This window comes from Mya arenaria, chromosome 8, assembly GCF_026914265.1.
Source record: "Mya arenaria isolate MELC-2E11 chromosome 8, ASM2691426v1".
NCBI lineage: Eukaryota > Metazoa > Mollusca > Bivalvia > Myida > Myidae > Mya > Mya arenaria.
The window spans coordinates 57,515,831-57,528,365 of NC_069129.1; the positions used below are offsets into that span (position 1 = coordinate 57,515,831).

At 34.9% G+C, this 12,535-nt stretch overlaps 1 protein-coding gene across 1 annotated transcript; it reads right to left on the reverse strand.

Moving 5' to 3' along the window:
* Positions 1-966: 966 nt before the first annotated feature.
* LOC128242311 (uncharacterized) lies at positions 967-8,081 on the reverse strand. Its single transcript, XM_052959413.1, has 7 exons — positions 7,946-8,081; positions 6,952-7,278; positions 6,517-6,687; positions 6,072-6,200; positions 4,991-5,232; positions 3,879-4,083; positions 967-3,663 (listed from the first exon to the last, which is right to left on the reverse strand). Exons 1-7 carry the CDS (start codon positions 8,010-8,012, stop codon positions 3,599-3,601), a joined length of 1,206 nt encoding a protein of 401 aa, XP_052815373.1. The 5' UTR covers positions 8,013-8,081; the 3' UTR covers positions 967-3,598.
* Between the last annotated feature and the right edge of the window lie 4,454 nt (positions 8,082-12,535).

The following is a 12,535-nucleotide window of genomic DNA, read 5'->3' on the forward strand; positions in this document are numbered from 1 at the left end:
ATGCTTGTATCCAGGTTCCTCAAACTTGCTATGCTGGTGAACTGCATCTGCTTCCATTTAGTCAAGTTTCAAAACATTCGCGGCGTCTTTGATACTTTGCATCAAAAATAGTCTCATTTACGAATAGAACCAGGACACCAAGACGACACGACGATGGGTGTGCAAGGCCACAAAGAACTTAAGGCACGTAAATTCGGACAGCATGAGGAACGTTTAATTGGGGTCCCGTATGACGATGCTATACACTATACGATAAAGAACCAGGGTAGCTCTAACCAGGGCTACATACCGTCTGTGTACTTTCCTCCAAACATCCTAGTATGACTAACAATAGTATAGGGGCACTCGCAGAATGGACCTGGCCCCGACTGCGAGTATAAATGAACTGAAAAACAAAAACATAACATTGGTATTCCCGTAGAATGCTGTCGCCGCTATGACTTGACCTCGTCAGATCCTCAAGTGTGACTTAAATAAAAAGCAATAAAGCCAAAACGGGGAGTTTTCCCCCAGCGGTTGATTGGATATTCGAAAAATAATAACGCTTATCATCCTCATGGTCACTTAGGTACGGATATGTTGTTGAGTGATTGGTTGATTGACATTATAACATTAAAATGTAAAATATACAAGATATTTGTATAAATCATGTTGGTCTAATGACTAAGGCGTTGTTGTTTTTTTACATTTTTTTCTTAACTTAACCCTACTAAAACCAAAATACTTTCTACACCTTATTTTTTTATCTGCAATTTTGATATCATAGAGCAAAATAACGATGAAATAAGTGTTTTCAGATGCACTACCGGGAAAACTATTTTTTTTGTCCAAAACATGAACAAGTCCCTATAAAGCTGCACTCTCACAGATTGAACGTTTTGACAACTTTTTTACAGTTTGTCTTGGAACGAGCCAGTTTTTACGAAAATCCATGGGAACCAGTTATATAAGACTGCTGACAAAAAATCAAATCAAAGATTTTTATATTTAAGTTCAAAAACTGATGTTTTATGCATTTTTTTAAAGCTGCACTCTATCACAGATTGAACGTTTTGACAAATTTTTTTTATTTTTTTTTCTTGGAACGAGCTAATTTTTGCGAAAGTGCATGAAAACCAGTTAAAATATAAATATAAGACTAATGACAAAAAATTATATATCAGATTTTTATACTTAAGTTCAAAAATTGATGTTTTATGCATTGTTCTTAAAACGTTAGTAACGGTTTAAGCCATAGATCATTAATTTTCGAACGAAAGTAGGAAAATCTGCGATGTGATCTTTTGTCAGCAATCTTTTGTCATTGGTTTGCATATATTTACGCAAAAATTTGCGCTATCCAAGGCAAAAAAAAAAAAGTTGTGAAAACGGTAAATCTGTGAGAGTGCACCTTTAAACCGTTAGCAACTGTTTAAGCCATAAAACAATAATTTTCGAACGGAAATATGAAAATCTACGATCTGATTTTTTGTCAGCAAGCTTTTATCATTGGTTGGCAGATATTTACGCAAACAATTTGCTCTTTCCAAGACAAAAAAAAAGTTGTTTAAACGGTAAATCTGTGAGAGTGCAGCTTTAACCAAGATATGCAATATGTACAAATTTAGTATATGTACACAACTTAATATACACAATTCAGATGAATGAATTACACATCATATGGAATATATTTGAATAATTTTAATATAACTATGTACAAATTCTACCATCAGTTTATGATTCAACAAATGAATATTCAAAATAATGTGACATGATTCACAAGACTTAACATTTGTCGATGTATAACAACCATATAGATGTAACAAACAGAATGCGCATGCGTGTTTTCGTTAAAAATATGGTAAACAGTTTTATCAATTAAAACGATAACAAACAATAACACAGTCCATATGCCTCATATCCAAATAAATGATGAATTGGTTCTCTCATTTGCCTCAGTTCAGTTAAGAAACAATATCTGTATGGAAGACAAAAACTTCACACAATAACTTATTCCCTAGTACACTCATTGACTAAATTGACTAAATGGCCTATCACGTCAGACGCTTGATGTTAACAGTTGTGGCAAATGCAACTTTCGCTTTGAAAGCTACGACACCATGTCTTCGAAAGATCATGCATAATATGTATATGGGCACTTCTATTACATATATTTTATATACTATCAATGAGCAAATGGTTGCTTGTTACATTCTGAAGTAGACAAATTTTTATTCTATTATTTTTTTAGTTATTATCTTTCCACGAAAGTATTTTCCCATATCAGCTTTCTCGGTGATTTTAATGAACTAATAAAGCCTTTTATTTACAAAGTTACAAATGTCTTCAAAACAACCGTGGTGTTCGCTTGATTAACATGATAAGAATGACATATTCTTACGTATACATATGTTTCGACATGCACATTCAAAATCATAAAATCTAAACTCCATGTATGCACGGTCTAAATCTAAAACGTTGAATTTGTTTCAATCAACACGAATATAACATGAAGTATGTAGAGTTATTAATTCAACATCTTCCTATGTAGCAGCGATTTCTAGCGCAACTCACATTCAAATGGAACAGTATTTACATCACAATTTATATTAAAACATATTGTAAATCAATTTAAAAAAAAAAAAAAAAACATTAAAATATATATATATTTTTCTAACATGTGTGACTTTTGTGAAAATGGTTCGATCAGAATTTACCTTATATGAATTTATATAACTGAACGTCAATATCAGCAAAATGAAATATCTCTCGATAAGAGCTTATGTTGCATATATGTTCCAAAGTTTGAGATCTTTAAATTGCTCTAGCTTGCCATTAACAAAAATATACAAAAATACATCGAAATCCACTGGAACCTATCATTGGTTAGATGTACATAATGACTGAAAATAATAATGGCCCACTTTAATTGACTTTTTAGTAATTGACAAAAAGACAAATTACCGATGATAACCATTCGTATGAAGAGATTCAAAAGAATAATGACGAATAGTTCCATTTTCCTGAGGTATTCGGAGATATTTTGAAACAAGTAATAAATCAGTATGTCCAAAAGAGTTAAAAGCAATAATACAGGATGTAAAGTACATCTAAAAACAAATTTTATCAAAGGGGCATTGATTTCAATCAAATCAAATAATTCATTATTCATTATTACTTGTTCATATTCATTTTCAACATTATTGCCAGAATGTGCGTATTAATTTAAATGGTAAATTCATTGAATATGTACAGAATGAGATGTATATTATGCCAAATGATACAAGTAAATATTCTCATGACCACTCACGTGCAGGCAACTAGATCTTGTTAACATATATAATATAGAAAACTTGAAATATATTTTAAAATGGAAAGTTCTACCATATATAGATAAAATGTGTCTTAAATATTACAAAAACCTCCGAAAACATTCATGGCATATTCTACATAAAAAATACTATACGCTTTGAGCTAACTTTCTAGTTGTATGATGAAAGTGATGTCACATGTTAGCCACCAGTCGTAGAGATTGCGTGCAGGGTAGAATGGATGTCCTGTAATGGTGGAGATGGTTTGTGGACTTTGTGCGCATGTCCTAGAATGGTCGACGAGGTGTCTATGAGGGTTGAATGGATGCTGATGGGCGGATTTCCTCGAAACGCCTATCGTGTACAGCGTCAGCTATTGATAAAAAACACCACGGTTTTAGAGTGTATGCATTTAAACATACATTTGTTGCGATTGACAAAGGTTTTATTTGAGAGTGGACAACCTTAAATACAAGCTTGGTCAGGCTTGTTATAATATTAATGTGTTTTTTTGGCAATAAGGGGACAGGTAAGGTGTTAACAATTGTGTTTAATGAAAGCCATCCAACATAGAACAAGCCAACCAACCTCTAGTAGCGTCGCATACGTTCATCATGAGTGGGTCCGCCTCCTCTCCCTGAACCTCCACATGTGGCCTAACCTCACGTGAGTGTCTATCATCATGTGGCTGGGTGTCCCTCACTGGATGGTTATCTGGCAGCAAGTGATTGTCATTGTCCCTAGCTACGTTTGGCCTCCTATCAATTTGCGCCATCTCAACGTCAACCGATTCCTATCAAAGTGCACATTTTAAGTACAAATGTATCAATAAGTAACCCCAGTTCAAAATTCTGCCAAATGATATATAGAGTGTAAATTGTATAAGTATTAAAACACTCAATTTAATTTATTTTTATAATTATAATACAAAACTGTTTTTATACAATTTACACTTTAAATTCTAAATTAAAATTAAAATTTGCATGACTCTGGTGACTGTTTATATGGTATTACTTCGTGTCAGCGTCTTTAAAGATATCGTAGACAAGAGTCTAATATGTTGTAATTTAAAAGGATAATTGTTTAGAACAGTCATTGTAAGATCGTAATATATTTCAGTAAGCACCAAAAGTTATATTTGACGAATAGCGAAGTCACGAGGTGAATATTCACGTTTGGTGTTCACGAGACGAGGTGAATATTCACGTTTGGTGTTCACGAGGTGAATATTCACGTTTGGTGTTCACGAGGTGAATATTCACGTTTGGTGTAAACGAGGTGAATATTCACGTTTGGTGTTCACGAGGTAAATATTCACGTTTGGTGTTCACGAGGTGAATATTCACATTTGGTGTTCACGAGGGGAATATTCACGTTTGGTGTTCACGAGGTGAATATTCACGTTTGGTGTTCACGAGGTGAATATTGACGTTTGGTGTTCACGAGGTGAATATATTGCGATCTTAAACTAAAACAAACAGTTTTTTAATGCCTAAAAAGCTGTGTTAAAAGACATGTAATTGCGTTTTATTGGGAATACCCGCCAACATTTATACGAACATTACGTTATTTCGGAAATATTGTTTAATTATGCTTGTTTGTCAAACAAATATAACTACTTTTCATACTGCCATAAATCCATATTTGGTATAAAATAAACACGAACAACTGCAATGGACAAAAAAGCTAAGTTGGCTCACCTCCCTTCTCTCCCTTGTCTTCTTTATCCATTGCCAGAAATTAAACTTCCAGAATAAAAAGCCGACACCAGCAAGACCACCCAGTGTAAGAAGACCCAACGCAATATACACCCTATCGGTGCTACTGTCATCTGAGTTGGTTGTTGGCTGCGGCTCTGGGGCAACAGGTCTGGTCGTGCGTGGACCACCAGTTGTTGAACTAGGCGTTGACGATTGCAAACTCCTCAAGTATTCTAGATGGTCTACAAGAATTTAAGAGACAAAATAAAATTCGGTTGGAGTGGATTCTTATTTAATTTTCTTAATATGCAAAATAACTGGCAATGGTATTTTATTTGCAAGGTATATATACCAAGCAAAACTTGTTCCGACGGTGCAGGAGATATCGTACCAGTACCAACACTATCTCGTGCCTGATGTGATGTATAGTTAACTGTGTACACGTTAGGACAAAACTTTTGCACGCGTTTGTAATAATACAATCTTTCGTAGCAAGGGATATCCAAAAATTGAGGCAAGAACATATTTGAACCAGACATGTTTTAAGAAATGCGCCTACTTCATGGATGAAAATCATCGGGGAATAAAATGCATTCATGATTCATGTGTAGACATATAAAGTTAGTCCAAATAATTAATGTAGACAGATTTTTTTTTCGATATGGTAACAAATCCTCCACTTAGGGATTAAAAGAATCCCGTAAACGCGTCTATTATTTTAGACTAGACATATAATATGCTCACGGGTTTAATTTGCGCTCTCACAGATTGAACGTTTTGACAACTTTTTTTATCTTTTTTTTTTGTCTTGGAACGAGCCAATTTATGCGAAAATGTATGTGAACCTGCTATATATAAGACTGCTGACAAAACATAAGATTGCAGATTTTTATGTTTAAGTTAAAAAAAAAGATGTTTTATCCATTTTTCTTAAAGCTTCACTCTCACAGATACACCGTTTTTACAACTTTTTGTATTTTTTTCTCTTGGAAAGAGCAAATTCTTGCGTAAATATCTGCAAACCAATTATAAAAGATTGCTGACAAAATATTTTGCAATAGTTCAGTAATGGTCAACTTACACTTGCATTCTACGTCCAGGTCATGGTTTTCACAAGTGAGAGATGCGCTGCCACACTTGTTTTCACAGCTTTCACATGTATCAAAGTCAGAGCGCCAGTACTTGTCAGTGTTGCATTTACGTTTGCTATCTGTAAAACAAAATCCTTCGATAGTCACCAAGTAAGAACAATAGAAATATAAAGTTTAAACGCAACTGTTTCAGTTTGGTTGTTTCTAAAATCAATCAACACCCTTACGAAATGACACTGCATAACCCTATGCATAGGTATAGGGGCCATTTCTGCAAAGAATTGGACTGAAGCAAACCTTTCAGCAATTTTGAAAATTACATACAATTTCAACAGTGACGAAACCCTAAAAGTCCGACAGCTACTTCATTTGATACAAATACTCTTGAAATAAAAACATATTCATCGATGTGCATACTAAACCCAACATGTGTACCTTCGGCTATCATCCTTTCCAGCTGTTCTCTCTCCGATACAAACACCACGTGGTCATGGTTGGTTGCCAAGGCTACCAAATAACTTTTGGATGCTGACACATTCGTTTGAATCACGTAACTTTTGATCGTCAATTTCTCAAAGTCCTGCGCCCCCATCGTGTAAGAAGGTCCTAAGGAACCAGAACATTTTTACTTGTTGCTTCATAGTTAATACTTGAATAGCACATGCAATGCACTTTTCATGGTTTATCTTTGGCAAAGTATGTACTGCCGGTAGTAGTTTATAATTAGCCAACAATCACGGATAACTGTATGCCATAAATGAATCCTAAGTTTTATTTCTCTAGACCATGTAGACGAAAACAGTTACTGAAATATATATAGCAGTTTTTTTAGAATTAGTTTCACGTAATGTTCAAAGTATACTTTCCTACCTATGAGTACCGATATCTGCGCCAAGCCTTGGTAACGGTCGAAGCAGTCCTTCAGGTTGGCATTGAGAAGAGCAGATGAGACAGTTCCATTCTGGCTGTACTCAAAATTGCCAGGCTTCAGTTCCAAGAGCTTATTGGTCCATATCTCGCTGGAGTCAGACTTTGTGAAGCTGAGTATCTTGTAGTTGTAGTCGGTGACAACATTCAGCTGGATGCGGCTGCCTTCGGGGCGGCGGTCGATGAACTCGTTGATGGAGTCTCGAACATGGGCGAAGTAGTCGTCCCGTCGTGGTATCATCCACTGCATGCAGTAATGGGCTTTGTCTTCTAAAATAAGGAAATGCCGGGACTGTCTATGAAGGCTATGTAACAGACTTTTGTCCCCCTTTTTGCTTTTATTCATCATCGTGACACGGGTATATTGTATTAGGGTTCGAAAAATCATGGACACATAGTTCAAAGCTGCACTCTCACAGATTGAACGTTTTGACAACTTTTTTTTTATTTTTTGTCTTGGAACGAGCAAATATTTGTGTAAATATCTACAAACCAGTGACAAAAGACTGCTGACAAAAGATCTGATCGCATATTTTCATATTTCCGGCCGAAAAAAATGTTTTAACGGTTTAAGACATAAAACATTAACTTGCATTTGATTTGGAACGGAAATATGAAAATCTGCGATCTGATCTTTTGTCAGCAGTCTTTCATCACTGCACTGGTTAGCAGATATTTACGCAAAAAAATCTAATTCCAAGACAAAAAGTTGTCAAAACAGTAATTATGTGAGAGTGCAGTTATATAAAATTAAGTTATTATTATTATTATCATCCTGTTAACATGCACAATAAGTTTGCACAATTTAAAGGCCACGTCTGCTCAGAAACGATAACATGTGTCTTACTTTAACCACACAATGTAAGAGTTCTATCCCTTGCGATGATATATAACTTCTAGAACAATTCCACTGAATAAATACAATAAAGGAACTTACCATCTCTTGGTTGTGGAGAAGCTGCAATTATCCTAAACACAACACATAAAGATAGAAAACGTTTCATGTCTTCTCTTTGACTGTCAGTGACGATATTTGGAAATCACAACTTGGGGAATATTTCGTGGGATCCCAGCCACGAGTGTATGGTGGCAAATGAAAGGGGCGCGTTTGCCCCCTCTCGAAGTGTCAAATCTGATTAACACAACCTTTATGAAAAATGCATTTCACACATCGTTGACACAAGAACTTTTAAGATCGAGATATGTTAAGCCCCATTTGTTTTAAAAGCATATTGCAGTCGCCTGATTTCAATGATAAAAAATTCATAGTATGCCGCCCCGTTGTAGCAAGTCACTGGTTATGTCGGCCACGGATTATCTAAGTTTAGATATTTCCACAAGCAACTCCTAGAAGAATAGTCGCTACAGAAACATGAACACATACATACATTGTTGGAGTAATGCACCAGTCAATTGTAACCACGCCCACCCACCCACCCCAGGTCCGGAGAATAGCGGGGACTTTGACCTACGGTCCAGCCAACCCCGGCTAAAATCCCCGCCCCGCGGGAACGAACAGTTGGTAAAATCCGCGACAAATGACCCCGCACCCCAGCTAGGACCCATTCCCCGCTATATTTAAAGCGAAGACAAAATCACCGCATTCACCCGAAACTGCGGGGCCACCTGAAAAGTAAAAACACGGCCCATTTTCCCGGCTATCCCCGGTATACCACCGGACCTGGAGGGGGGGGGGGCGTGGTTACAATTGACTGGTGCATAATAGTTGTGGAATTCAGCTCGTTTTAAAAGGACTCGCTCAGGAAAATGCATCTGAGAACACTTTTTTTATCATTAATGAACACATTAATACCGAAATTGCAGAAAAAGTACCATTCAACTATAAAAAAAAAAAAACATTCTTATTTTTGAGGAGCAATCCCAGTCAAGAAAAAATTGAAACCCGAAGTTTTAACCACTCAGCCGGCCACAAGGACTTATAAAACATTTTAAATATATCATAACCTTAATCGAAGACATTGATAAGATCACGTAACAACCGTCTTTGGCGACTCGCGTTGCTAACGTTTTTCACTAAAATTGTATTATTCAAAGACAATATTTGAGCAAAAAATCGCCCCCCCCCCCCTCCTGAACCGCTAATGCATGTTCCCGACCAAAATAGGCCCTTGGCACGATGATGGTTAATGTGAATCCCCCCTCCCCCCTTCCCATGTACAGTGTAGTTCTTTTCTGCAAAGAAAGGAAGATAACACTGCCTATATTGTTATGTAAAATAAACTGAGTTATATTTCTTACAAAAAAAGTGGTTTGTGTCCCACAAATTTCTCATTACTGACGGATATACGTGACGATACTCTAAGATATTTTCATTTTTGAGAATGTATACGTTGCTTATATTTTCACCTGATGTAAATAAGTTTGTTTTGTTTTTAAAGTATAGTATTCGAACGTCATTTCCTAAGGAAGATATGTCCCATCATACTTGTGGTTGGTGTTGCATGGTTGCAGTTATTTCTACTATTACATTATGGAAATTTTGCAGTTATAGAATAAAAACGTTACATATGTCATTACTACAAACGTAATAACCACAAAACCTCTGTTGACAAAATGACTTTTAAGTCAATAAAATGCAAGATATGTCCCATAATGCTTGGAGTTGGGGCTGCATGGTTACAGCTGAGTTATTTCTACTAATACTGCAGTTATAAAATAAAAACGTTACCTATGTCAGTGGCGTAGCTAGAGTCTTATAAACTTTTAGGCCCGATGATTCCATGTGGGTTTGGGGACTTTTATATGCACATTACACACACTTAATTATACTTGCAATGATTACAATAAAATAAAGCAATACACCATGCATGTTGTTTAAATAAACGCCAAACTTGCTTTGGAATAAACGCCAAACTTGCTTTGGTTAAACTAATACAAACTTGTGTTGTTTTAAGTGTTTGAGTTGCTATAAGTTTTATTGCATTTCTTGGTTATTTAAATTTTGTTATTTTTCTAAAAAGCTGTAGGCCCAGGCCTACAAGGCCTATATGTAGCTACGCCACTGTATGTCATTACTGCAAACGTAATAACCACAAAACCTCTGTTGATATAATGACATTTTAGTCTATAGAATTCCATATTTTCTTGACTATATAGTATTACCAAAGCGTTCCAGATCGGGGTCTGTCGAAGAAAATTAGGATAATTTTGAACGTTAAATTGGCTCGCTCATGTTTTTGGACCAAACATTAGTTTCCCGGTTATGCATTTGAAAACACTGATTTTAATACTAGTGTACTCTATGATATTGAAATTGCAGAATCCACCCCGGTAAAGTCAAGAAAAGCAAACAGGTGGCTATGCCACACGGCCACCTGGATATATTAACAAAAGTGTTATATATATTGACCTGTTAATGATACATTCGGATATAACATCACGTGCACGTGATAATGTCAATCAACCAATCACGCAACAAAGAGCCGTAATTAATTTTCAATCGCATTATAAACGCTAATGAAAATTGTGGTCTTCAAAGACGATATTTGAGCAAATATCAACATTTGGCTGAAATTTAAGGTTCCAGATTTTATTATTTTGGTTTTAAAACTCCTTATCATTTGCCACACTTTATTTCGTTAGCGCATTTTACAAATCATGAGCGAGTCACTTTCAGAGAGGACTTCAATATGGAAACGTTGTTCATACAATAGCATTAATGGGAAAGTAACAAATTCAACATCATGACTTATTTTTTATTGACTAAAAAGGTAAGAAATCCTCTTTTCAACGTGAATAGAGTGATACAACCTACCGATGACATCTACATATATCTATTTGCTAATATAGGCATTCATTCAAATATTTAAGTCTTCTTTCTAATAGTGGAGATGACACTAATTTTGCTGTCTCATTTTTCAAACTACACCAAAAATCATACAGTTGTGATATTGCCATTGCTGGTGTAAAATGTGTGATTGTTCTTAAAAAAACACTAAAAACTACATAAAGAAAGTCAAAATAGTACGACCTTTTATTTGTTACAATTTTATAACCCGATATTCCCTAGAAATATAAAATTGCCCAGTGTAGTTCGTGGTACTATAAATCAATTTATTATGCTATATTGGAACATTTATAGATTGACAAAGCGTCTGTCAAAGTTTTGTCTGGGGATAGATAGATAGATAGATAGATTTACTCGTGCATATATATGTCATTGTAACAAACCAAATATCTCATAAAGTTATAACACAGACTGATTAACAAAGTATTAGTGATGATATCTATACTAAAGCACAACATCATTAGAATGCTTTGGATACATACGTGCGTTAACAAAGATTTAATTCAATGTGACAAATATATAACACAGGATAACCCATTAAAGTTATTCAACTTATTTCCAATGGGGTCCTTATGACAAATATAATTATTTGCCAAGATCTCAGTTATAAGCTGTTTAAATTAGGTTTACTTATACAAAAATAACATGCATGTACTCTTGACCAGTTAAAGAATGATTAAATGTTTGATATCGAACTTTTACAGTTATAATGCAACCGACTGTTAAAACCATATGACACTTTAGCATAATATGACAAAAATCTTTGGACTGATATGCAAGATTAAATGAATAACAATTAATAAAAAAGGAAATCTTCCATTTCTGCACATTTCATACCAACAATGAGATGTGATTTCACTTCTTTTTTAAAAGTATTCTTATTTTTCAATTCTTTTAACTTTATTGGAAGACTGTTCCAGTCCTGGATTGCTTGATAAAAGAAAGTATTTAATATAAAACTGTCAGCCTGTGGCACTTTAAAATTTCCAGCACTATGTCTACTGTTGTAAGAATGTGTGGATGAGACTAAAGTAAAATGTTCATGCAAGTATGATGGGCATTTGCTATTAAAGATTTTATGTACATGGTTTAGTCGTAGTTGCTTTATCCTATTTTCTATATTAAGCCATCCAATATCACTGAAAGCCGAGACTTTCAGGGAAGTTCTACAATCATAGCCATAAATAAATCTGACAACTTTGTTCTGAGTGACCTGTAATCTGTTCTTGAATTGTTTACATATACCACTGTACCAAGATGTCGATGCATAGTCAAAATGGCATTGTATTAAGGAGTTACATAACAATCTTCTTAGATTCATATCTAAAAAACGATTTTGTCTATATAAAATTTTAGCCTAGAATTAACTTTACTGACAATATTGTTAACAATAGATGCAGCACTGAGATCATTGTCCAGTATATTTCCAAGATATTTAACAGATTGTTTAGGTTTTATGATATGGCCATTGCAGTTTACATTAAAGCTATCAACTTTTGTTAGTTTTCTTTTAGACCCAAATAAAATACATTCTGTTTTTCCAAGATGCAAAGACAGTTTGTTGTCAACTAACCACTTACTACAGTTTTCAAGTTCCTTGCCGAGTACATTACTAATAACAGACGGATCTTTGTGTGAGAAAAGGATAGCACTATCATCTGCATATAATATTAATTTACATTTTTCACTTATGCTTATACTCATATCATTGACATAGCA

Excerpts from the sequence above, each read along its gene's own strand:
- LOC128242311 (XM_052959413.1), bottom strand. The coding sequence starts at position 8,012 with ATGAAACGTTTTCTATCTTTATGTGTTGTGTTTAGGATAATTGCAGCT. Across the intron at positions 6,688-6,951 it reads GCAGATATCGGTACTCATAG|GACCTTCTTACACGATGGGG; the intron begins GTAGGAAAGTAT and ends CTGGTTCCTTAG. Across the intron at positions 3,664-3,878 it reads CGTATGCGACGCTACTAGAG|CTGACGCTGTACACGATAGG; the intron begins GTTGGTTGGCTT and ends TTTTATCAATAG.